Below are 27,894 nucleotides of genomic sequence, written 5' to 3'. Positions count from 1 at the left end.
GTTTAATTTTGTCTGGCTTGCCGTTCCAAATAAAATGGAATATTTTTTTCTCATATAATTTAAAAAACTGTTCGCTAGGCGTAGGCAAGACCATAAGCAAATAGGTAAACTGGGATAATACTAAAGAGCTAATCAGGGTGATTTTCCCACAAATTGATAGGTATTTACCTTTCCATGGTAGCAAGATCTTATCTATTTTTGCTAACTTTCATTAACATTTATTGGAGTGAGATCATTTATTTCATTTGGGATATGTATTCTGAGTATATCCACATCACCATCAGACCATTGTATTGGTAAACTACAAGGTAATGTAAAAATTGTATTTTTTAGTGATCCAATATGTAATATAGTACATTTATCATAATTTGGTTGTAATCCAGAGAGGTTCGAAAATGTATCTAGATCCTCTATGAGGCTGTGGAGGGATTTAAGTTGTGGATTTAAAAGAAAACATGAATCATCAGCGTACAATAACACCTTTGTTTTTAAGCCCTGGATTTCTAATCCCTTGATATTATTGTTGGATCTGATTTTAATAGCTAACATCTCGATGGCAATAATAAATAGATATGCCGATAGTGGACAACCTTGTTTCACTCCTCTTGACAGTTTAAAACTTTTGGAGAAATAGCCATTATTTACTATTTTACACCTAGGGTTACTATAAATGATTTTAACCCATTTTATAAGAGATTGTCCAAAATTGAAATGCTCCAGGCATTTATATATAAACCCCAGTCGTACTTTATCAAATGCCTTTTCGAAGTCTGCTATGAATAGTAGGCCTGGTTTCCCAGATTTTCCATAGTGTTCTATTGTTTCCAGTATTTGCCTTATATTATCTCCAATGTATCGGCCATGTAAAAAACCTGTCTGATTAGAATGAATAATGTCCGACAATACCTTTTTAATTCTATGCGCTATACATTTTGCTAGAATTTTTGCATCACAACACTGAAGTGTAAGGGGCCGCCAATTTTTTAAATGGACTGGATCTTTATATTTTCCACTTGTATCCTGTTTCAGTAATAATGAAATCAGACCTTATTCTTGAGTGTCTCATAATCTACCATTTACATAGGAGTGATTAAAACATGCTAATAACGTTGAACATTAAAACAGGAATGTTCTGTGGAGTTTGATCTTGTTCAACTTCAAATCAAATCAAATCAAATTGTATTTGCCACATGCGCTGAATACAACAGGTGTAGACATTACAGTGAAATGCTTACTTACAAGCCCTTAACAAACAATGCCGTTTTTAAGAAAAGTTAAGTAAAAAATAGATAATAAAAATAATAATAATAATAATAATAATAATTAAAAAGCAGCAGTAAAATAAAAAACAGTAGGGAGGCTATATACAGGGGGTACCGGTACAGAGTCAATGTGTGGGGACACCAGTTAGTCGAGGTAATTGAGGTAATATGTACATGAGGGTAGAGTTAAAGTGACTATGCATAGATAATAAACAGAGTAGCAGCAGCGTAAAAGAGGGGGTTGGGGTGGGGGGGCAATGCAAATAGTCCGGGTAGCCATGATTAGCTGTTCAGGAGTCTTATGGCTTGGGGGTAGAAGCTGTTAAGAAGCCTTTTGGACCTAGACTTGGTGCTCCGGTACCGCTTGCCGTGCAGTAGCAGAGAGAACAGTCTATGACTAGGGTGGCTGGAGTCTTTGATAATTTTTAGGGCCTTCCTCTGACACCGCCTTGTATAGAGGTCCTGGATGGCAGGAAGCTTGGCCCCAGTGATGTACTGGGCCGTACGCACTACCCTCTGTAGTGCCTTGCGGTCGGAGGCCGAGCAGTTGCCATACCAGGCGGTGATGCAACCAGTCAGGATGCTCTCGATGGTGCAGCTGTAGAACTTTTTGAGGATCTGAGGACCCATGCCAAATCTTTTCAGTCTCCTGATGGGGAATAGGCTTTGTTGTGCCCTCTTCACAACTGTCTTGGTGTGTTTGGACCATGATAGTTTGTTGGTGATGTGGACACCAAGGAACTTGAAGCTCTCAACCTGTTCCACTACAGCCCCGTCGATGAGAATGGGGGCGTGCTCAGTCCTCTTTTTTTTTCCTGTAGTCCACAATCATCTCCTTTGTCTTGATCACGTTGAGGGAGAGGTTGTTAATAATGTGAAATGTTCTGCAGTCTTCTTTCAAAGATCCACCACATTACACTGCAAGTACACACACAGGCATATACACACACACACTCACACACACACATACACACACACACACACACACACACACACACGAAGGCATACACACACAGTATTGTACAGCTTCTGGTCCCCACAAGAATAATTAAACACGTCCACACACACACACACACACACACACACACAAAAGCATACACACACACCTACACACGAAGGCATACACACGCACACACACACTCGCAGGCATACACACACACACACGCACGCATACACACACACATACAGACACATGCAAACACACACACACACACACAGGCATACACACAGACATACACGCACAAACCACTCACTTTCCCTTCAAAGCCGATAAGCATCTCCTTCTGCAATCGTTCTTCCCTAGCTAATGTATGCATGCCTTGTTATGGTGCTTCCTCAGGAAACATGTAAAATACCATTTGGCAGAGAATACAGTACTTCAGCTCACATTCTAAAAATGGCCTCAGTTCTCCCTCTTTCTCTCCCTATCAAAGCCTCGGACGATCAGTGTTTTATTGCTGCTGGAAATGAGCGCAGGAAACAGATGCCATTCTGATTAAACACACCGACCGTGCTATAAGCTCTCCGACGCCTTGTGGCCTGAGACACAACCTGCAGCTCACGGTCAGCAAGATCTATCTGCGCTCATGTGCCGCAGAGGGAACTCACTGCCAACTCACTGGGGAAGTTTACAAGTGTGTGTGTGTGGTTATAATAAGTAGGAAACAAAGCCAGTCGGATGGTTTCTACTTTAATAAGAATGCACCATATGGCAACCCTTCATTTTCTTCACTTTTGCTATAACTTTACAAACTAGATATAAAAGACCATAAATAATGACATAAGTTACATGTACCTAAAATCCTTGACAAAATAAATCAAATGACCAAATAATAATAATAAAAATACAAATAAAGAAAATAGATTGAAAGAATGTTAGATCTACCTGGCTGGATCATATGGCATCAGAAGGCATAGAATGACAAACATTAATTTGTGTTTTGTTATGTTTTTTCATCATTAACTAAATGAAAAAGTATTATACAGTACATTCTGTTTTCCTTTCCTCACAATTCTTGCATACTTCCACATGACAGGTCCTTGACGGATTAAAACCCAACTTCACCAAAGAGAAGAGTATTGAGCTGGGCTGGTATGGTGGACGGAGGAATCTGTAGTAGGTGAACCAACACATATCATCGGAAAAACATTCAGATATTAACGGTTATATATATTTTTTTTATCATTTGAATGAAACCTGACTGTCATTTGGTGCATATCTGAAAAAATAAAAATTGAAAGAGACCAATGATTTCCCCTTCTTTTCACCCTTCCCAGCATCAAGTCCTTGTTGGCTATATAGGTGCGTACTTTTAAAACAACCCCTGCTCAAAATCCGGAGAGATGTCTTTGCATCAGCTCGGAGAGTCCACTCTGGTTTCTAATGAGAGAGCCTATGCCGCTGACTGTCCGTGTGTCCTTCTGTGTTTCTGTGAGTATAGGAGGCCATTGTCCATATATCCAACTGGATCCCACAACTAAAGCCAATGCAGTTAAGGGTGTGTTGAAAACGGCAAAGCTCTTTAACTGCTGTTGCTGAAGAGGATTGACAGAGCATGAGCAGTGGCACACTTTACATAGTTTTTGTAGATACAAAGCAATTCATGAAATTCCAGAAACAAATCCGTAAACCCCCTCCACTGTGGCATAAAAACAGACAACTATTGATAGTACTTCGAAGACATCATTGACACTCATACAGACACAAACACACACTCACTCACTCACTCACTCAAAACACACATGGTGCACACTCATCACACTACCACATGCTCGCTGTTACCATACACTCACTTTACATGCTACCCAAAAACATAAAGGAAAATAAAATTGAAAATTCATAAAACAAGTACATCGTCTGCTGGAGCAGGGTCTAGTTTATATTACATTCTTTTAACGTTTTTTAAGTGTTGCTGAATCATTCATTTGTTTCTGTAAGCTATTGGTGGTGGTCATGGAGCGCTAGTCTGTTTGTCCGTTCTTAAAAACGGATTGACGGCGAACAACGAACGTGCAAGACATGGAGAGATGGATTCTCATCTTGGAGTTGGAGGACACTCCAAGGAGAAGAGGAGGAATTCTGGTCATGGGGAGAGAGGGAGGAATCCTGTTGATGATAGACGGCAGCAGCTGGAGGAGAGAGGGAGGGAGAGAGAGAGAGAGAGAGAGAGAGAGAGAGAGAGAGAGAGAGAGAGAGAGAGAGAGAGAGAGAGAGAGAGAGAGAGAGAGAGAGAGAGAGAGAGAGAGAGAGAGAGAGAGAGAGAGAGAGAGAGAGAGAGAGAGAGAGAGAGAGAGAGAGAGAGAGAGAGAGAGAGAGAGAGCGAGAGAGAGAGAGAGAGAGAGAGAGAGAGAGAGAGAGAGAGAGAGAGAGAGAGATCACGTCAGTCATGGTTGTCATGCCCAACAACACATACCAGTTAAAGAATATGGAAAGTTCTAGTCATACATAGCTAAACAAACACATCAGCCTTCACCGACCGATACAATGACACTGCATTATTGGTAGGCAAAAACCAACAATAGAAAACATTTTCTTCATTATGGGAACCGATCCTGAGTCATGCCATTCTGATTGGCTGCAGACCTGGGTTTAAATACTATTTGAAATCTTTCAAATACTTTAAGCTTTTTGGTTTAGCCTGCCTAGAGTGCCAGATGGGCAGGGTTTGCAGTTTTGCTACTCTTCTATTGGTTCAATTGCACCAGGCAAGCGCAATCAAGCACAGCAAAAGTATTCAAAATGATTTCAAATAGTATTTGAACCCAGGTGTGAACGGCTGCGGTGTGCTGTCTGCTGACTCAGTCAGTGATTAACCGTCCTCATTCGCACGCCGGGCGGGTTAGAGCAGTGACTGATCTGAGAACAGGGCTTATTGATCTACTCTATGGCCTCAGGTGCTGGGCTGCTTGTTTATTAACACACCACTCAAACAGATCAGCACTCAATGAGCTCACCAGTGCAGAGAGAGAGAGAGACAGTACTACAATATAGATACACTGCAGAAAGAGACAGTTAGACAGTACTACAGTATAGATACACTGCAGAGAGAGAGACAGTTAGACAGTACTACAGTATAGATATACTGCAGAGAGAGAGAGAGAGTTAGACAGTACTACAATATAGATACACTGCAGAGAGAGACAGTTAGACAGTACTACAGTATAGAAATACTGCAGAGAGAGAGAGAGTTAGACAGTACTACAGTATAGATATACTACAGAGAGAGATAGTTAGACAGTACTACAGTATAGATACACTGCAGAGAGAGAGAGTTAGACAGTACTACAGTATAGATATACTGCAGAGAGAGAGAGTTAGACAGTACTACAGTATAGATATACTGCAGAGAGAGAGAGTTAGACAGTACTACAGTATAGATATACTGCAGAGAGAGATAGTTAGACAGTACTACAGTATAGATACACTGCAGAGAGAGAGAGTTAGACAGTACTACAGTATAGATATACTACAGAGAGAGATAGTTAGACAGTACTACAGTATAGATACACTGCAGAGAGAGACAGTTAGACAGTACTACAGTATAGATACACTGCAGAGAGAGAGAGAGTTAGACAGTACTACAGTATAGATACACTACAGAGAGAGATAGTTAGACAGTACTACAGTATAGATACACTGCAGAGAGAGAGAGAGTTAGACAGTACTACAGTATAGATATACTGCAGAGAGAGAGAGAGTTAGACAGTACTACAGTATAGATATACTACAGAGAGAGATAGTTAGACAGTACTACAGTATAGATACACTGCAGAGAGAGACAGTTAGACAGTACTACAGTATAGATACACTGCAGAGAGAGAGAGAGTTAGACAGTACTACAGTATAGATACACTGCAGAGAGAGAGACAGTTAGACAGTACTACAGTATAGATATACTGCAGAGAGAGACAGTTAGACAGTACTACAGTATAGATACACTGCAGAGAGAGAGAGAGTTAGACAGTACTACAGTATAGATACACTGCAGAGAGGGAGAGAGTTAGACAGTACTACAGTATAAATATACTGCAGAGAGAGAGAGAGAGAGTTAGACAGTACTACAGTATAGATATACTGCAGAGAGAGAGAGAGTTAGACAGTACTACAGTATAGATACACTGCAGAGAGAGACAGTTAGACAGTACTACAGTATAGATACACTGCAGAGAGAGAGAGAGTTAGACAGTACTACAGTATAGATATACTGCAGAGAGAGAGAGTTAGACAGTACTACAGTATAGATATACTGCAGAGAGAGAGAGAGTTAGACAGTACTACAGTATAGATATACTGCAGAGAGAGAGAGTTAGACAGTACTACAGTATAGATATACTGCAGAGAGAGAGAGAGAGTTAGACAGTACTACAATATAGATATACTGCAGAGAGAGACAGTTAGACAGTACTACAGTATAGATACACTGCAGAGAGAGACAGTTAGACAGTACTACAGTATAGATACACTGCAGAGAGAGAGAGAGTTAGACAGTACTACAGTATAGATATACTGCAGAGAGAGAGAGTTAGACAGTACTACAGTATAGATATACTGCAGAGAGAGAGAGAGTTAGACAGTACTACAGTATAGATATACTGCAGAGAGAGAGAGTTAGACAGTACTACAGTATAGATATACTGCAGAGAGAGAGAGTTAGACAGTACTACAGTATAGATATACTGCAGAGAGAGAGAGAGAGTTAGACAGTACTACAGTATAGATACACTGCAGAGAGAGAGAGTTAGACAGTACTACAGTATAGATATACTACAGAGAGAGATAGTTAGACAGTACTACAATATAGATATACTGCAGAGAGAGACAGTTAGACAGTACTACAGTATAGATACACTGCAGAGAGAGACAGTTAGACAGTACTACAGTATAGATACACTGCAGAGAGAGAGAGAGTTAGACAGTACTACAGTATAGATATACTACAGAGAGAGATAGTTAGACAGTACTACAGTATAGATACACTGCAGAGAGAGAGAGAGTTAGACAGTACTACAGTATAGATATACTACAGAGAGAGACAGTTAGACAGTACTACAGTATAGATACACTGCAGAGAGAGAGAGAGTTAGACAGTACTACGGTATAGATACACTGCAGAGAGAGAGAGAGTTAGACAGTACTACAGTATAGATACACTGCAGAGAGAGAGAGAGTTAGACAGTACTACAGTATAGATATACTGCAGAGAGAGTTAGACAGTACTACAGTATAGATATACTGCAGAGAGAGAGAGTTAGACAGTACTACAGTATAGATATACTACAGAGAGAGAGAGAGTTAGACAGTACTACAATATAGATATACTGCAGAGAGAGAGAGAGAGTTAGACAGTACTACAGTATAGATACACTGCAGAGAGTGTTAGACAGTACTACAGTATAGATACACTGCAGAGGGTTAAAAAGTGTAATATCCAACAGTACTGCAGTATACACATAATGATCCAGCTCAGACCTGAATAAGCTCACATACTGTAGTGTTTTATAGTTAATAGTTTGTTTGTTTTTTGTGTTAATACTAACAAAGATATGTCAAATAAAAATCAAATGAATTCAAATCAAATGTTATTTCTCACATGCTTTGCAAACAATAGGTATAGACTAACAGTGAAAGGCTTACTTACGTGCCCATCCCAACAATGCAGAGAGAAAACAAGAGAAATAATCGAAAAATAATAACACGAGGAATAAATACACAATGAGTAACGATAACTTGGCTAAAAGAACTGAGGGAAGGGTAGTTTATAGATTCTTACCATGGTGATTGATGATTGAATAATGTCCAGCATGTATTCTCTTGTTTATTTTGATGTCGTTGTCATTGTTTTTTGTTACATATCCATCTCTCCGCAGTGGTGCACAGTTGTGGCCAAATAAATCCCATACTCCTTTGCTCTCAGTTCAACGTTCAGGAAACAAATACACAGTAAGAATCCAACTGGTCCAAACAGCTGTCCATCAAAGAACATAAAGCAATAATCAGACCCAGGGGGGCGGGCTGTAATCCAGAGGGGCTGATGAAAGATGATCCAAATAAAATGTTTGAGGAGGGGTGAGATGGTGGTTTGGGAGGACAAGGGGTATGAATGCACCTCTTTAGATCAAAGACATTCTGAGAAAAATGCTTAATGTCCTGAGGGCAACAAAACAGCCCAATCTGGGACAAAACAAGACCAGAACAGAGCAAAAACACGGAACCCACTTCCCCTCCATCCCTCCCTCAACCTCTCAGATTCAGAACATCAGTGTTTATCTCGAGGTTGGAATCCTCCATTTTGTCTGTTGGTGTTCGAACAGATCCAGCTGAGAAAGACAATGGAGGGTATGGCAGCGAGTCACAAAGAACAATTCATACACACACAACTTAACAGTTACGGGAAAAAAATCTGCTCTGTGGGTATTTCAGAAAGAACGTTACAGAAACATTACCCTTGCCCAGAGGAGCGATCCCCTCTGAATTCCTTCCAGACCGTTGAAGGCACTCCAGTTGGCCTCTCAGAAAAGCTTTCCGTCCGTCCCATTCCCAGCGCCACTCGGACAGAAAAATATCCCATTCTCAATAGGGCAAGGTCTAATGTCTGATAAAAAGTGCAATTTTTTCCCACTTTTCTTCTTCTGGTTCTTTTCTTCTTCTTTTAAATCCAATTTAAAGTGCATGGATGAGGTAAACAATTTGATCGTTCATTTGTCTTTTGATATTTCATTTTTATTATCCGTAAGAAATGAAGTCGTTTCCTTCTCCTGGATCAGACCGGAACCATTCTGCCTTGCATCTGTTGCATTTGGGAGAGCATTCCCTGGACGCTGGTCAGGATCTTATTCTGGTGTGCAGTTGAGGAGATTCCAATTCGGCCCATGTCCCTGTTTTAACAAGAGGAGGAAAGAAAACATTAGGAACCAAGATAAACTATGACAGCTTCCTGATTCATATGACAGATTTAACAGCCTCTCTAGGTGTCAACCCGGCCTAATATTAATGAGTAAAAAAGTCAGACAGGTCTCTCCTGGATGCATAAATGCTGAGTAAACCAAGCATAACTCACTCCTGTGTCATATGAACCACAGCCTCTGGGGTGGTGTATCCTGCTGCGGTGAAGTTGTCGCTGTATCTCTCCATGCCGATAGCCTGCAGCCAGTCCTCAACAGAGCCCAGGGCCGAGGACACCTCCGGGCTGACTGGCTCCAGGAGGGTGGTGCTGGGTCTGGGGATGGAGAGGGATGGAGGGGGAGATGGTCAGTCTACATCCAGACAATTTCCACTATATTAAAGCAACAGTACCTAAACCTTTCAGTTGTCTAACCCACCTAAATCTTTAGTGAGTTTTCTTTTGACCCTCCAAATATATATATATATATATATATTTAATAACTACAATCTTTACCCATTGACCGAAATGAATAAGCCTCAACCCACTAACTGTGTATCAAGCTACCTAAGCCACCATTTTGAGAAACTGTTGTCAAACGACTTGGCAGTAAGAAACTGATGGATTAGAATGGCACTGCTCTTGTTTCTTACATTTTTTAAACATTTTACATTTTAGTCATTTAGCAGATGCTCTTATCCAGAGCGACTTACAGTTAGTGAGTGCATACATTTTCATACTGGCCCCCCGTGGGAATTGAAACCACAACCCTGGCATTGCAAACGCCATGTTCTACCAACTGAGCTACACGGGGCCTACATCACCTCACCTGTAACTCAGACATAACTACTACACCAGAACAACCAATTAAATCAGGACCTGAGGAGGTGGGAGAGACACGGTGCTCTCTGGCCTCATGGGTAATGATGTTTTTGATCATCTGACGTTAGCCACAGGGGCCAGGCACATGTGAACTGCCGTCTACCCTGAGGCTTTGAAAAAGGAACTGTAATTCTTCAGCCTCTCTTCTTTCTTTCTGTCTCTCTCCCCCTCTCTCTCACACACACACACATCTTTTTTTCTGACGGAATCAGCAGGTTATTCAAACTAAGCGCTAGCATGCGTCCCATCTCCATTTGTCCTCCAAGACAGAAGCCAAGTGAAACACAGTTCCTCCCTGGTGTCACCGACACAGTTAGTTAATCGTTATTTAAAGAGAAAACATTAACAACACACACTGTGGTTTTAACCGCACACTGCTTCTCCTCTTGATATTCATCATGACTCGTGTCGTTCTTTAAAAGCACACACCAACAGAGAACTACATTTCCCCTCCTTTTACATCCCTCCTTCACAACGATGTCTGCCATCAAATATTTACCCAGGGACGGTGCGGCCGAGGTGAGGGACTGAGCACGCTCACTACGGTCCCGCTCCACTGCTCCCCTCCTCCATAATTTAACAGGTGTTGGCTAAGAGGCTTGGGCCACTGGGTTCAAGCAACACTTTTGTCTGGCTGGGGACTGTTGAGGGAGTCAACAGGGGTGGGGGGAGCTCTGGGGGTAATACACAGGCCCCTGCTTCGTTGTGAAAGACATTGTGAAACATACTCTGGTGCTTTGGGGGTCTTTCTCCATCTCCTTGAGCCATGGAACCAGTATGTGGATTTGAGATGTTGCTACCTGTATCCTCTGTAGAACATTTCTCCCCCCTTCTTTAACTGTAAAAGCTGTTTATGGGATTCAGTTCCATTAATTCACTCTCTCTCTCTCTCTCTCTCTCTCTCTCTCTCTCTCTCTCTCTCTCTCTCTCTCTCTCTCTCTCTCTCTCTCTCTCTCTCTCTCTATCTCTCTCTCTCTCTCTCTCTCTCTCTCAGGAAATCCCTGTCTCACCGTGTGGTCTCTCCTCCAGTCCTCTTCAGGCTGTTGGGGTTCCGGATCAGTTTGTCTAGCATGTTGACGATCTGGCCAAACTTGGGCCTGTCGCCCCTCTCCCTCTGCCAGCAGTCCAGCATCAGCTGGTGCAGTGCCACAGGGCAGTCCATGGGCGGGGGCAGCCTGTACCCCTCATCTATGGCCTTGATCACCTGAGGGGAGAGGGGGCAGAGGTTAGGGTTGATGGTAGACTGTGAGCTGGATTACTCAGCCATCCTAAATACACTGTAATGATGATGTTATTATAATTGAATAATAGGATGGAAACATAACAATTGCACAGATAATACTTTTTATTATGACATAACATAATTATTATTTGATGTTTTAAACCTGAATATGTTCTCATTGTACACTTACATCCTGGTTACTCATGTCCCAATATGGCCGCTCTCCGTATGACATCACTTCCCACATGACGATGCCGTAGCTCCACACGTCGCTGGCCGAGGTGAACTTCCTGTAGGCGATGGCCTCTGGGGCTGTCCAGCGAATGGGGATCTTCCCTCCCTGTGATTGACAGGTAACAGGCTGTTAGTATTGCTCATACTGTACCAAAGACATAGATACATTTCAGTATGAAAAATGTATCCCCTCACTAACTGTAAGTCGCTCTGGTTAAGAGCATCTGCTAAAATGACTAAAATGTAAATACATACAAGCATAAAAACACATACAAATGCTGACAGGTAGATACACTCACACTGAAATTGATTAACACTACAGCCACATACGCTCTCTTACCCTGGTGGTGTATGCAGCCTCGGGGTCGTCCTCCAGTACTCGTGACATTCCGAAGTCAGACACCTTACACACCAGGTTGCTGTTGACCAGGATGTTGCGTGCGGCCAGGTCTCTGTGGACGTAGCTCATATCAGACAGGTACTTCATGCCTGACGCGATGCCACGCAAGATGCCCACCAGCTGGATCACCGTGAAACGCCCGTCATTCTTCTAGAGAACCAAACAAACAAAGAAATTAATGTTAGGTAATGTTTGTATGCAGTGTACTGGCAGGATGTGTTGATGATTGTAGATAGTAAGTAATCATAATCTTGATGATGTTTCTTGTTTGACATTCATTAAGAGGATATCGTCCGTAATAGTCACGCTAGAGTTCTGAACATACGTAAGCAGACACATACCACACACAGAGTTGAATACGCACACACTGCATGACTTACCCTCAGAAATGCATCCAGCGAGCCATTCTCCATGTACTCTGTGATAATCATCACTGGTTTACCTGAAGAAAGAGCGAGACAGAGCGAGAGCGAGACAGAGCGAGCGAGAGAGAGAGAGAGAGAGAGAGAGAGAGAGAGAGAGAGAGAGAGAGAGAGAGAGAGAGAGAGAGAGAGAGAGAGAGAGAGAGAGAGAGAGAGAGAGAGAGAGAGAGAGAGAGAGCGAGAGAGAGAGAGAGAGAGAGAGAGAGAGAGAGAGAGAGAGGGGGGGAGGGGAGAGAGAGAGAGTGAGGGGGAGAGGGGGGAGAGAGAGAGAGAAAGAGAGAGAGAGAGAGAGAGAGAGAGAGAGAGAGAGAGAGAGAGAGAGAGAGAAAATGAAAGGCAGATGATTATGTAAGTAAATGATGCACATCACAGCCCAGCGCAGCAGGAGAGCAGTGGTTCTCAGGTGAGTGTGTGTGTGTGTGTGTGTGTGTGTGTGTGTGTGTGTGTGTGTGGTACACCATTTGTCTCAGTCCTGTAGTGATTTAATTAGTTCTGTGTAACAGTCCTCATGTCTACCACTTACTCTACACACGGAAAGGGATCTCTACTGTAACATAACACCAACACACACACACACACACACACACACACACACACACACACACACACACACACACTCAAGTACACTAACAAGCAAACGCAAGAAATGTGCACATACGGTCGCTTCAGAAAGTATCACACCGCTATACTTTTTCCACATTTTGTTGTGTTACAGCCTGAATTTTAAATGGATTAAATGTAGATCTTTTTTTCCACTGGCATACACACAATACCCCATAATCTCAAAGTGTTTTTAGACAAATTTACAAATTAAAGCTGAAATGTCTTGAGCCAATAAGTATTCAACCCCTTTGTTATGGCAACCCTAAATAAGTTCAGGAGTAAAGCTTTGCTTAACAAGTCACATAATAAGTTGCACGGACTCTCTCTGTGTGCAATAATTGTCTTTAACATGATTGTTTAATGACTACCTCATCTCTGTACCCCACACATTCAAATATCTGTAAGGTCCCTCAGTCCAGCAGTGAATTTCAAACACAGATTCAAACACAAAGACCAGGGAGGTTTTCCAATGCCTTGCAAAGAAGGGCACCTATTGGTAGATGGGTAAAAAAACAAACAGACATTGAATATACCTTTGAGCATGGTGAAGTTATTAATTACACTTTGGATGGTGTATCAATACACCCAGTCAATACAAAGATACAGGCGTCCTTCCTAACTCAGTTGCCAGAGAGGGGAAAACCGCTCAGGGATTTCACCATGAGGCCAATGGTGACTTTAAAACAGTTACAGAGTTTAATGGCTGTGACAGGAGAAAACTGAGGATGGATCAACAACATTGTAGTTACTCCACAATACTAACCTTATTGACAGAGTGAAAAGAAGGAAGCCTGTACAGAATACAAATATTCCAAAACCTGCATCCTGTTTGCAACAAGGCACTAAAGTAATACTGCAAAGAATGTGGCAAAGCCATTCACTTTTTGTCCTGAATGCAAAGTGTTATGTTTGGGGCAAATCCAATACAACATATTACTTAGTACAACTCTCCATATTTTCAAGTGGTGGCTGCATCATGTTATGGGTATGCTTGTAATCGTTAAGGACTGGGGAGTTTTTCAAAATAAAAACATTAAGGGAATGGAGCTAAGCACAGGCAAAATCCTAGAGGAAAACCTGATTCAGTCTGCTTTCCAACAGACACTGGGAGATGAATTCACCTTTCAGCAGGACAATAACCTAGTTGCTTACGAAGAAAACAGTGAATGTTCCTGAGTGGCAGAGTTACAGTTTTGACTTAAATCTACTTGAAAATCTATGGCAAGACCTGAAAATGGTTGTGAAGCAATGATCAACAACCAATTTGACAGAGCTTGAAGAATTTTGAAAAGAATAATGGGCAAATGTTGTGCAATCCAGGTGTGGAAAGCTTTTAGAGACTTACCCAGAAATAATCACAGCTGTAATCGCTGCCAAAGGTGCTTCTACAATTAATTGACGTAGGGGTGTGAATACTTATGTAAATGAGATATTTCTGTATTTCATTTTCAATAAATGTGCTAACATTTCTAAAAACATGTTTTCACTTTGTCATTATGGGGTATTATATGTAGGTTGGTGAGAAAAAAAATTATTTAATCAATTTTGAATTCAGGCTGTAACGCAACAAAATGTGAAATAAGTCAAGGGGTATGAATACTTTCTGAAGGCACTGTATACACAATCTCTATGAATCTATGACAATCTGTCTATTTATGTCATTCACCATTCTCTCTGCTCCTTTCCTCCTTTCATGCCAACCTTCTGTACATTCTGTCACTCTCCACATCCTCTCTCTGTTTCTTTCTCCCTCTCACACTTTCTCTTTTTCCATGTCACTCTGCCACTACTTTCTGCCCTTTCTCATCCCATCTCTCTCTCTCTCTCTCTCTCTCCCTCTCCCTCTCTCTCTCTCTCTCTCTCTCTCTCTCTCTCTCTCTCTCTCTTGTCTTTCTCTCTCGCCCTCTCTCTCCCTCTCTCTCGGGGGAGTGTCTGTCTCTTTCTTTCAGCAGGAGGGAGATTCCCTGGTGGTTCTGTGAAGGTTTGCGTGTCTTTGTGTGGCTCTGGGAGGTAGAGGGGAGGAGGGGGGAGAGATGGAGGCGCAGTGTGGTTTATCCCATAGCGCTAGCAAGATGGTGCCTGCCTAACCAGCCATACAGCAAACACATGGCGAAGAGTTTACTTTTAACTCCACTTGGAATTGTTAGATACTGTGCTATGATTATGAATGATTTTAAACATGTATACTCACATTTGAACTGTTATTAGAAATACATTTGAGAGTTATTAGAGTGTTTCCTAGTTATTAGTGTCTAGTTTCAGTGAGTAAAGTAGTTAGTAGTTTCAGGGTCTGAAGGTGAAGTTCTCCCACTCTGCAGTGGACCGATCCGATTGCCAAGAGGCTGTCAGTCACGGCTCCGTGTGGCGCGTGATTGGCACTCCATGACTTACAGGGCTATAGCAACGCCCCAAAGAGGAAGTGGAGTTCAACCATATTTGTCAACCATCTTTGTTCTGTTTTGTTCTCCCCTGCTGCCCCGGGCCGCTGCTGATTGACAGCTCCCCAACCAAGTCTGAGGAGCGTCTGACCTACGAGCCCCAGCTCGCCCCTTCTCAGCCCCGCCCTCTTCCTCCCAGCCTATTGGCATGCTAATGTCTTGTTTACTGAATATGTCCCGCCGCCTTTGGCAATGAGCTCTGAGCAGGGGCCCCGCCAATAGGCCAATTATCACCTGCCCAAAAAAATGGCTAGGGAGGGTAGAGGATAACGTATAGGAGAATGTTTGGAGAACGTTGAGGTAACGTTCTCCAAACATGAGCCGATGGCGGGGGAGAACACAAAGAGGCCTGCTACTAACTCTCACTGGATGTAGTTTTTATTGTTTTTTTTTTATAAAAGGACCCTTATAAATTTAGCAGCGCTTACATTATGTACATGTGGGAATTTAAATTGATCACATCCTAAAGGAAAGCTGGGAAGGCTCAAAGTGTTAACGACTAACGATGGACGGCCAGGGGTTTTTATTATGTCAGAGTGATGCTATGAAAAATAAAGGGCCAAGATGAGAGGCTATTCTGGCTCAACTCTGAGTCTCTGATTTTAGCCTATTTATGTATTTAGTGCATATTTAGTCTTCATCAATAATTAATAAGACTTAATTGGCCTCTTGGATATGCAGTGATGCCGTACTGAGGCGAGATGGAAGTCCCTTTTAACTAGATTGGAATGCAATTCAAATAATGGATTCTTAATAGATTCCACCGACACACTCAAGTGTGAAGGACTAATTGCAGAGAAACTGGTTTTTGTCATTACAAAGACGGGAGGAAGGGGAGAGGGAAATTGGATGCAGTCCTCTACTCTCAAACTGTTTCTGTTTCCAGTCTGGTATCTCAATTACTCGTTCTCTCCATCTCTCTCAGTGTCTGCTTGTCTTTCAGCCTCCCCTTTCCTTCCCCCCCTCCACTATACCAGTCTGTCCATATAACCAGGCAAGATAACTGGGACTCTGAGGTAACACTCACACACACATGTACCTAATCAAAGGTGAACAGACACACATTCATAGTAAAAGACATGAAGAAATAAAACGCTAAACCAGTATGACATCAATACAAACTCTCTCTCTCAAACACCCACGCAATGCACTACGAACTGAACACACAACTAGTTTCCCACACATACACCCCCTAACCCCATCACACACTCTAAACAATAAGGGGTGAAGGGGTAAGAAGCCAGCGTCTGGTGTGGCGGCAGTAGAGGGTCTGTCCTGCAGATAGGGTATCACTCTCTAACCCCAAACATATTTACAGCTGACACCATGATTAATGAGCTAGCTACAGCGCAGAACACATTAGCCCCTGTAGCCAACCTGCATCAGACCTGTTCCATCTGGACTCCAACCACCTGGGGATTCCCAGGATGGGCGCTGTGTCCGGACCCACACCACCCCTACCCCCTACCCACGGCCCTCTGGGTAACAGGGCTGGGATGGGAACAACCCCCCTTCCCCCCCTTGCTATCTCCAAAGTCACCCAAAACCACAGACATTGTATGAGCTTGTCCCTTTCAGGTTTATTTTGTCTAATCATAGTTTATGTTGTCCATAGGAAAAATATAGAGTATATGATTGGGTTTCTATATTATAAGCTCCACAATAATTTGATTTACGCCTTTTAAAAATCCTCCAATCAGGATCCTACTTACACTTGGTGACCACTCCCTCCAGGTGAATGATGTTTGGATGGTCGAATTGGCCCATGATGCTGGCCTCAGACAGGAAGTCCCGCCTCTGCTTGTCAGTGTATCCTGCCTTCAGGGTCTTAATGGCCACACAGATCTCCCTCTTCCCTGGCATCTTCAGACGACCGCTGCACACCTCCCCAAACTCACCTGGAACACACACAAAAACACACACCTTATCAAACTCACATATTTTCAACATGGTCAAGAAAAAACCTAATAACACAGATACCACACACTTATTTCTACTAGAGGGAGAGAAGGGAACAGGTGGGGGTGGGAAAGGGGGCTGTACTTTAATAATTGATCGACCCCCTCTGATCCCCAATCCCTCCTTCTCAGTCGAGCACCGGCTGACTTTTTCCACTGGCAGACAGGGGAAAACAGGAACATTATATTTTCCCTCCCAAGTCATTTTATTGTCTATTGACCCAATGAGTCTGGCCAAATATTACCAGTCTGACAGAACGGTCATGTTGACATAGTAAAAGTATGTGCATTAGTAAGTCCAGTCCGTACCGATGCCAATGACTTTCTCAATCTTGATACAGGAAGCGTCAATCTCCTTGGCAAACTCTCGGACAGCCTGGTTGGGGTCTTCATAGGTGAAGGGGTCTACGTATATCCTCACTCCTGAGAGAAAGGGGGAGAGAAAAGGGAAGGTTAATGCATTCTGACCAGTAGAGCCCCCTCTGTTCTTCATTTTATACTGCCTTCCTCTCTTTCACCTCTCTCTTCTCCTTTATCCTTTAATTCCTCATCTCTCCATCCAATGTCTCTGTTAGATTGGTGTAATAACTCTAATTTCAGAGTTAAATAATAAGAGTCTAAAATAATATTAATGTATTTGTCTTGTCAATAGGTTTTCACTGGAGAATACTGTGATGAATGTTATATGGCATTACTTTTGGAATACACATTTCATTCACAATTTCTTCAGAGGCTCTTCTAGCAACAATGAAATAATGAATGATGTCGCTGATCAGTGAACGTTTCTACTAGCATAGGTTGAGTACAGTGAGTGGTCTACCTTGGTGTAGGTGTTTCTCTTCATCAGCATCCTGCTTGGCCTTGCTGTACTTACTCTTTCTGGGGACAAAAACAACATGGCCGACGTGGTTAGCTAGGTTCATCAGCACAGAGCAAGTCCATGGTGTTATTATTGATGTGTTCACTGGCTGTCTAAGACCACCAGATGTGCAGGACAATGTTGCACTAATGACTTTTAAACATGACAATGTGCCTCTCTGTCCTTTTAATGACTGTTAAACAGCTCTGTGAGCCACGCAGAGCGCTACCCACCCCTCCCCCACAGGATGGTCAAGACACAATGACAGACAGTTACCGTCAATTAATATGAATCAAAGACGGCCACCTGCTTGGCTGGAAGAGCCGCAATCACACACACATAAGCGCGCACACACACACACACAAACATCCCCCTTCTCCATCGCCCACACACTCTCTCTATCTCATACATATAGAAGTGTGCAATCACACAGGAGTGCACACACACACACACACACACAAACAAACACTGGCCAGTAAAAGACAGAGCGTGGTTAAAGCGTGAAGAGAGAGACCCCATCTGCATGTAATCCCATCTGTGTGTCACTGCTTTGTCCTGCTCTACTGCTCACTGGTTAACACCCTCTGATTGGGTCACTGCAGATCCACCTGCTGCCTCCTTCTCGCTCACTTTTTCTCTCTTCTTCTGCCCCTCTCTATCTCTCCTACTCTCTCACTGTCTCTCTCGCTCTCCATCTCCCCGCAGGTCACAGAAACTAACTACCACCCCATATTACAGCCATAGCGAGAGATAGAGGGATAGAGATGGAGGGAGGAGAGGGGGAGAGAGGAAAGAGGCGATGTAGTGGGAGAAGAGGAGTGAGGGTCGCTGATTACATCTCTTCAGCTGTCACACCGTCAATCATGTCTCAGGTGTGGCTACACATCACTCACTGGGGCTGTGTGTTAGTGTGTGTGTGTACCTATCGTCGACGTGTGACAGCCACTTTTTCAAGCCTGCCTCTGCAGCTGCCCAGCAAGACATTCTCATCACAGAGGCAAGATGGAGAGAAATAAAACAGGGAGAGAGAGAGAGACAGAGAGAGAGAGAGAGAGAGAGAGAGAGAGGGATGAGAGTCTCACCTCTTGCTGATGACGAAGGCACTGATGAGGATGAGGAGGAGAACAACACTGCCCACCACAGACACCAGCAACACTGTGGAGTTAGTCCCATCTCCGATGATAGGAGCTGGAACTGAATATGAGAGGAAGAGAGGGAGGGAGAGAGAGTGAGAGAGAAGAAAGAGGAGGAGAGGAGAGAGGAATACAAATGTAGAGAGAGAGGGGGGACAGGTAGAGAGAGAGAGAGAGAGAGAGAGAGAGAGAGAGAGAGAGAGAGAGAGAGAGAGAGAGAGAGAGAGAGAGAGAGAGAGAGAGAGAGAGAGAGAGAGAGAGAGAGAGAGAGAGAGAGAGAGAGAGAGAGGGAAAGGAGAGGTAGAGAGAGAGAGAGAAAGGAAAGGTAGAGAGAGAGAGAGAAAAAGGAGAGGTAGAGAGAGAAAGAGTGGGTGTGCAGAGACAGAGCAAAGTCAATATCATTCAGTCTAATCAGGTCCAGAGATGTAAAACCTACAGTAGATGTTCTATTTGCCATCGTCATTAACCTCCTCTCCCTTCCTCTCTCCCTCTGTGTGTGGCCCAGAGTATTTGTTCTTGTTCCCTATCCTCCATGTTATGAGTCCCCATAAAGTATTGTGCTTCTCAGAGGCCCATTGAGACACAATGCAGTACCATTGTGTCATTATCATGGGCCACTATCTCTATCTCATCACAAAGAGACACCTGTGCCTAGACGGATCCCAATGTTTCACTACAGGACAGAACAGACGTCATCCTGCCCACATTGGACGATCAGATGACATAGGGCCTCTTATTGTAGGTCAGGATTGTTCATAACAGTCAATATTATACTTATGAGTTTGAATGTTTGTTGAATGTTTAGGTGTTATTCAGATGTATTAAAACAGGTGATATCAGCATCTGACGTTATGACTATATCATTAATGTTCCAACATGTTAGAAGTGGTGAGAAAGATGTAAGTGGGTAGCGTGTGCTAAAACAGAACACATGTTTACACTTGCTCTGTGTCACTATGACATCATCACAGTGAATTGTGCGATGCTGTCAAGGTAGCGCTCCACTCACCAGAGTTGGTCATGAACTCGAAGGGAGCGCTGAACTCTCCGTAGCCGGCGGCGGTGCGAGCGCGCACGTGGAACACGTAGGAGGTCAGAGGAGTCAGGCCCTTGATGTCAGTGTTCCTGGACGACGTCTTGATAATGCGATAACTCCTCTCATTCTGGTCCTGAAGGAGAGAGAGGGATGAAAATAATTGAGGTGGTTTTCCTGGCATGACAAATGTTCTTACTTTAGATTCCTGAGAGGCTACAGTGTCGGATTGTCACCTTTTCACTGTTCATAAAAATGTAGAATTATCAACCTGTCAGGTTCAATGTTATTCTGAAGCCTGAGGAAAAAAACTGCATTCCCAGAGAACTGCATTTCCCACCTCACCTTCTCGTAGTATTTGACCTCATACTCCAGGATGACCCCGTTGGCTTTCTCAGGCTGCTGCCAGGCCAGGGAGATGGTGTGTCTGGTGATGTCCTTGGCCTGGATGGAGTTGATGGGAGATGGGGCTATGGACAGAAAGAAAAGAGAAAAAGAGAGAGAGATTTTAGCATTGACCTTTGCTGTCTTGTTGTTTTGACCCTCTGAGCCCCTAAGTCTGTTTCTTTCCTATTGCTCTTGCTGAGAATGTCACCAGAACATGCCATGAGGCAATCAACTCTGTCTGTCTGTCAGCTTGGCTCCCATTTAAAGGGCTTAGGCGCTGTACAGCTAAATGGCTACGGCTACAATGCTACAGCTAAGGAGTCCAATGGTGAAGCTCTATTGCTAAGCCAAATGGTTGGAATGCATCAAAACAAACCATCCCATTGCCTACGGCTACAAGGTTAGTTTCAGATCCATCTCCCTTCTTCTCCACACAGCAGATGCTCCAAGCTAAGCTAAGGACTATCTCACTTCCTGCCCCGCCAATTCCAAAGATTCTTCGGTCACCCTGGGAAACCACTGCATTGCTATGACGTCTCCCCTGCTCCCTTGCTGTTGCTGCTCTGTCTTCTTGCCAATCAATAGTTTTTTATTAAACGTAGGCAGAGATCATTATCTAAAGCCCATTCTACAGCAGCCCATAGTGAAACAGTATTTCAACCAGCTGCTCTGTGTTCCCCCTTTAACATGTGAAGGTTAAAACACAGATAACAGCTCACACTCACTCCCTCCCTCCCAACTCGCTCCAAAAGTCAAACCTCTAGCTCAGAGACTGACAACACACAAATTGGGTCAGAGTCAGGCACAGACGACACTACAGAGACACATCATCCATATGGATTTCATTGTCTGGGAAAAAAACATCCACTTACTGATCGAAAAGCAAATGCAGAGGCGGAGCCTACAAAAGACCAGCACACACTCATGCCCAAGGAAAGAGAAATACAGTTATAGATAGAGGGTCACACAGACAAACAGACAGGCAGAGTACACATACACACACACACACACACACACAGTCAGGTAGAGCTGGACGGTGGAGTTCAAAGACGTCTTCAGACACGGCAGGGCTCTACGCTGACCTTTTTTACAAGGAGCACGTGTGCACCTAAGTTGAAAAATATTTGAGATATTGAAGCTAGAATCCTTCATTCTTCTAGGCGCACTGGTGCTCCTAAATAAAAATTCCAGGTCGCACAGCAAAATATTTAGACGCATATGCAAGTAAAATGTTCGCACTGTAGAGCCCTTCAGGGAGAAACATACACCCTTCCAGCCTCTCGCCTGCTCAACAGCCTCCAAATAAAACCTTGGCAAAGCTTCAACACCCATTAACCCTTCCCCCATATATACACATTACACACACAGACCCAGTCACACACAGACCCAGTCAAACACAGACCCAGTCACACACAGACCCAGTCACACACAGACCCAGTCACACACAGACCCAGTCACACACAGACCCAGTCACACACAGACCCAGTCAAACAGACCCAGTCACACACAGTCCCAGTCACACACACTATCCTGAATCTCTACCATAGTCTACCTTACATTATCCTCACATCCCCAAAGCTTAAAACGTTGTTGCTGATGGTTCGGTAGCCTACCGTCTGCCATTTAAAGTTAGCTAGAGTAGGTCTACTGTAGAGGCTAAGTGAATCTCTGACCCGTGACTCTGGTTACCGTAACCTTGCTATCCTACACAGTCTACCTGCTGCTGCCTTTTAAACAATTACACTGCTGTGATTAATGAGGCGACCCTCATCCTTGATTATGATTGGATTATCTGTGACAATATATACATTGTATTCCCCCTGACCAGTCCAGGGGTTACTGTCCTGGGAGGCTAGTGTTCACTCTAATGTTAACACAACCAGGCTTTTAGGGAGGGATTGAGTTCAACCAGGCCTGGAATCCAAGCACCAACGATGGGTTAGGTTTCAGTGGTGGGGGCGGTGGGGGTTGGAGGGGGGCGATGGGTCTGGAACAGGGTAGAGGGGGGTGTACAGACAGCTCTCAGAGCGAGCGGCGGTAAAGGGGTGGGGGGGTGTACAGACAGCTCTCAGAGCGAGCGGCGGTAAAGGGGTGGGGGGGTGTACAGACAGCTCTCAGAGCGAGCGGCGGTAAAGGGGGGGGGGGGTGTACAGACAGCTCTCAGAGCGAGCGGCGGTAAAGGGGTGGGGGTGTACAGACAGCTCTCAGAGCGAGCGGCGGTAAAGGGGTGGGGGGGTGTACAGACAGCTCTCAGAGCGAGCGGCGGTAAAGGGGTGGGGGGGTGTACAGACAGCTCTCAGAGCGAGCAGGGGTAAAGGGGTGGGGGGGGTGTAGCAGACAGCTCTCAGAGCGAGCGGGGGTAAAGGGGTGGGGGTGTACAGACAGCACTCAGAGCGAGCGGCGGTAAAGGGGTGGGGGGGTGTACAGACAGCTCTCAGAGCGAGCGGCGGTAAAGGGGTGGGGGGGTGTACAGACAGCTCTCAGAGCGAGCGGCGGTAAAGGGGTGGGGGGGTGTACAGACAGCTCTCAGAGCGAGCAGCGGTAAAGGGGTGGGGGGGTGTTCAGACAGCTCTCAGAGCCGAGCGGCGGTAAAGGGGTGGGGGTGTACAGACAGCTCCAGAGCGAGCGGCGGTAAAGGGGTGGGGGTGTACAGACAGCTCTCAGAGCGAGCGGCGGTAAAGGGGTGGGGGTGTACAGACAGCTCTCAGAGCGAGTGGCGGTAAAGGGGGGGGGGGGTGTACAGACAGCTCTCAGAGCGAGCGGCGGTAAAGGGGTGGGGGGTGTACAGACAGCTCTCAGAGCGAGCGGCGGTAAAGGGGTGGGGGTGTACAGACAGCTCTCAGAGCGAGCAGGGGTAAAGGGGTGGGGGGGTGTACAGACAGCTCTCAGAGCGAGCGGCGGTAAAGGGGTGGGGGGGTGTACAGACAGCTCTCAGAGCGAGCGGCGGTAAAGGGGTTGGGGGGTGTACAGACAGCTCTCAGAGCGAGCGGCGGTAAAGGGGTGGGGGGGGTGTACAGACAGCTCTCAGAGCGAGCGGTGGTAAAGGGGTGGGGGGTGTACAGACAGCTCTCAGAGCGAGCGGCGGTAAATAGATTTCCCTGGGTTGTGTCATCCTGCCGGTCGGGCTAAAGTGTTGCCTCTGTTAAACAATTAAAACGGTGGCCATTTGTAACCCTCAAATCAATCTTACTGGAGGGCGCCTGGCAGCCAGACCCACTTTGAAGGGCCCCCCGGAGGTGGCCAGGGACGCTCCCGACCAGAAAGAAACCCAAAGGGTTAGCCGGCCCATTCCCCTTAGGTAATCCACACATCCATTTTTTCTCCAAAGATGACAGATATGGCGATTTAAACGTGTTCTGGTCCTCTTGTTGCTTTTTTTCCAAAGGCTAAAGTGAAGTTAAAGATGAGTGATTCTGTGAGTGGTTCCTTCTGAGGCTCGGTATAGAGGAGGTGAAGTTTACAATGGAAGGACACACACTGTACTATCAATCAGGGAAAAGTTTAGAGGAGATAAAACACTCACACACACCTTGTGTCACTATCACACGCCAAACACTCGGCCAGGATCAAAATAACACAGGCAATGTAGGAGATTAGAGATGTAACCGTTGTAAACTAGTTGGCTGGCCGGCACCTCTGTACACAGAGCTGAATGTGGGGCAGATCTGTAATGTCTTAACGCCTCCTGAAAGCGTGGGCTACAACGCTTCTGGAATACTAAGTGGAAAAGCAATGAATATTCAGATCTCATTTCCCAATAATGTGCTCCAAAAACTCTTTCACAGCTCGCCCGCCGCAACACTCACTCACACACACCCAAGCATGCATGCACGTGTGCACACACACACAAACTCATTATACCAACAGACAGATGGAAACACACATAAAAAACATACACATACTCACATTATCGCTCACAGACAGTGGAGAAACTCAATTGCACACAGCAGCCCATGCATATATTAGCAAGCAGAGACACATTAGTAGAGCTGGGAACGAGCAAAACAGACAAACTGAGATTGGTTGAATGTTTGCTCCCTGGATGGATGGAAATGTCTTGGTGGGTAAGTTTGTTGAGCTAGCTACTTTTTGAGCTACTTTCTGAGTCTGTATGTCACAGTGAGAAAGAGTTGGACCCTGTGAATAAGTTACGCTCTTGAATGAGTTAGTTTGTCTTGCAGAGAGAAAGAGAGGGAGAGAGTTGAGTGAATTAGTTTGTCTTTGTGAACATGTTCGTTCTGAGATATTCAGGTAACTGGACCAGCTGTGGTCAGACCGTGTGGTTGGGAGAATATGTGGTGGATTCTGGTTTGACATTAAAGAAACAAAGGCTGGGGAGCACATGTGGGTGCCATATTGGAGTCTGGTTGCCAGATTGGAATCATTTGATTTGCTGCAGCAGAGGAAAAAACAGGCGAAGTGGGAGCTGTTTTTCAGGGCATCGAGAAAATGTTTCCCCATATGAGATCCCCAATAAAGTCTCCTTCCACCCACGACTGTCACGGATTCTGCCGAGGCTGCTCCTCCTCCTTGCTCGGGCAGGCTTCGGCGTTCGTCGTCCCCGGAGTACTAGCTGCTGCCGTTCGATGTTATCGGGGTTTGTTTAGTTTTGTCTGTATTGTTTACACCTGTTCGTCATTATGTTAATTGTTTCCCTTATAATTACCCCTGTCTCTCATCTGTACTTTGTGTGTTATTGTTTTCCCCTTCACGGTTGTCTATTTTGTGAGCGGGTTATTTCCTCCCTGCGTGGAGTTATTTTCTGTGTCCTTTTGAATCCTTTTCGTATTAAAAGTACGTATCCGAGAGTTCTGTGTCCTGCGCCTGACTTCGTTTACCGCATCTCACAGACAGTCGTGACAACGTCCCCATGTTCACATGCATTTCCGATTCAGCATAGTGATGGAAACACACACACACACACACAATGACAAACACTTGCACATACTAACTCACTACCTTTTCAACACATTAGACATACACACACACACACACACAGAGAGAGAGAGAAACACACGGCCAAACACACACACACAACACAGACACACACAGCCAAACACACACACACACACACACACACACACACACACAAGATGTAGAGTAAAGACTCTGGATCTCGTAAACTTTCTAAACATCCATTTACAGCCTGAGGTCGGCACAAAGCTGGACATCCTCCCAAAACCCTGACCGCCACCCCTCAACTCCACACAAACCCCTTACTTCATCCAGAGGGGTGAAGGGGTTACACCCTGTCTGATTTACGAGGGGGATTGTTCATGGTGAAATTAGAAATCTCTCCCACCCTCTGCACTCTTCCCTACAGAAACCTGAGTCTTGATCAAGGGTGGTGGCCCAAGTGGCTTTTCACAGAGCATATCATAATAAATCTATCATAATAAATGTGTAATCCACTGTGTCTGGATGGGGGTGATATAGAGAGAGGGACAGCCACAGATGACTGTCTGGATTACAGGGGGTGAAATCAGAGCTCTGAAAACCCCTACTGAGTATTAGGGGAGAAAGCCAACAAACTCTGGTGCTATTCTCTTCAACCCGCACACACACTTTCTCAGACACACACACGCATTCTCTAACACACACACGCACACATTCTACACAACACACAAAATAACCTGCACACGCAAGACATTTTTGCCTCACATGCACGCACAAGCATGACCACACATACACACACACTCCCAATGCCTCCAGCTGCAGAGGGCCAACTTAATGTAAGTATTAGAGAATGGAGAACAGTTGTGAAACATGCTTCAGTGACGAGCCAAAGGCAACATCATTTATATATCTTAATATTTAAAGTGAGGTGATCACCCCAGAGCTACACAGGGGGATGTTAGTGTGTGTGTGTGTGTGTGTGTAGGGGGGGGCCTAACTAATACAACTCTGACATAGGTTTGGCTCACAGGACAACTGGTTTCACAGCAGCTCCAGATCCATTAATCTTTCTCCCCAGACCAGATAAATCAAGCCATCCTGTCCTTAAATAGCCAGTCAGAATCATCCAGTCACTGTCCTAACCAGAAAGAGATCTTCTCTTTTCCCAGGGATCAAAATAGCAACACAAAAAGGCACTTAGCCCGCCACCCAAGAGCACCGCAGTAAAACCAGAGGTAATAATCATCTATCAGGGGAAAGGAAAGGTCACAGCCGTAAAACACATTTGCACAACAACTGGAGAAAAAATGGCAGAACGACAAAACAACAGGGGCCTTTCAGCGCACCACCAGGCAGAGAGCTCTAGTGTGGTTGTAGAGGGCCAGGCGCGGTATTCATGATCCCATTCCACTGGAACAATACACAGACACTGCCCTACCCAACAGACCACAACAACTTAATTAAGCCTAACCAAATCAATACAATTCCTTAGAATGGAAATGTTGCCTGATTCCCCATTCCCCTTAAAATAAAATAAAATTCAAACATTCAAAGCACATCTCAGCCTTTACCAAGACAACACAACCAACAACAACAGTCTCCAGCATCTCTCTCTCCCCACCAACACACATCTCCCCCCAACCAACCCCAACCCCAACTCACCGGCCTGGTTGGTAGTGACCGTCACCGACACGGCCTGCTCAGGTCCAGGGCTCTGTTGGGAGACCCCGTTAACAGCCCAGATCTCAAAGGTGTAGTTGGTGTGAGCGTGCAGGTCATTGATAGACACCTTGGTGGCCCTGAGGCTCAGCTGCTGGGGGCTGAAGTGGACCCCGTTCCCACAGGGCTGACACCGTGTCCCCTCGGGCCCGCAACGTTTACACACCACGTTGTAGCTGAGGTCCTGGCGTCCGCCAGAGGAGAGAGGGGCGCTCCACTCCAAGTTGACCGATGTCTCATTGACGTTGGAGATGAGGTGGAGTGGCGCCGTCGGGGGTCCTGGGACAGAGAGGAGGGAGAGAAAGGTGCAGCGTTAGAGAGCTGGTCTGAAGTACTCTCACTTTACCAAACTCATGGGTAACTGTCAGACAAAGCAGCTGTGAGAAGAGACTAGGTTTGAAGTGACTGAGTAGACTTTGGTGTTGCAAATAAAGACAAAACTAAATAGTTGAAATTAAAACACTTTGTTTTGGGGAATTCAATAATAGTGTTTGTCAAACATTGGCAAACAGTCATTAAGTTAACCCCCCCCGCCCCCTCTCTCTGACTAATGAAGGTCACATGGG

The 27,894-nt window shown here is 44.8% G+C and overlaps 1 protein-coding gene across 2 annotated transcripts in view; it reads right to left on the bottom strand.

Annotated features, from left to right (window-relative positions):
• Positions 1 to 2,939: 2,939 nt before the first annotated feature.
• The window catches only part of LOC121566891 (ephrin type-A receptor 4), a 64,974-nt gene continuing 40,019 nt past the window's right edge, over positions 2,940 to 27,894 (bottom strand). For both annotated transcript variants that reach the window (XM_041876796.2, XM_041876798.2), the window contains 14 exons: positions 27,272 to 27,607; positions 20,672 to 20,796; positions 20,303 to 20,462; positions 19,243 to 19,354; positions 18,122 to 18,180; positions 17,611 to 17,724; positions 17,056 to 17,241; positions 12,261 to 12,322; positions 11,821 to 12,030; positions 11,437 to 11,586; positions 11,035 to 11,228; positions 9,320 to 9,478; positions 8,033 to 9,137; positions 2,940 to 4,391 (listed from right to left, as the gene is read on the bottom strand). In XM_041876796.2, the coding sequence (XP_041732730.2) occupies positions 9,023 to 9,137; positions 9,320 to 9,478; positions 11,035 to 11,228; positions 11,437 to 11,586; positions 11,821 to 12,030; positions 12,261 to 12,322; positions 17,056 to 17,241; positions 17,611 to 17,724; positions 18,122 to 18,180; positions 19,243 to 19,354; positions 20,303 to 20,462; positions 20,672 to 20,796; positions 27,272 to 27,607 (1,982 nt within the window). In that variant the 3' untranslated portion in view covers positions 2,940 to 4,391; positions 8,033 to 9,022. The remainder of the gene's footprint in view (positions 4,392 to 8,032; positions 9,138 to 9,319; positions 9,479 to 11,034; positions 11,229 to 11,436; positions 11,587 to 11,820; positions 12,031 to 12,260; positions 12,323 to 17,055; positions 17,242 to 17,610; positions 17,725 to 18,121; positions 18,181 to 19,242; positions 19,355 to 20,302; positions 20,463 to 20,671; positions 20,797 to 27,271; positions 27,608 to 27,894) is intronic.

The sequence above is a fragment of the Coregonus clupeaformis genome, chromosome 5, assembly GCF_020615455.1.
Source record: "Coregonus clupeaformis isolate EN_2021a chromosome 5, ASM2061545v1, whole genome shotgun sequence".
Lineage (NCBI taxonomy): Eukaryota > Metazoa > Chordata > Actinopteri > Salmoniformes > Salmonidae > Coregonus > Coregonus clupeaformis.
Note: the sequence above shows the minus strand (reverse complement) of the source record. Positions and strands in the feature narration are given on the sequence as shown.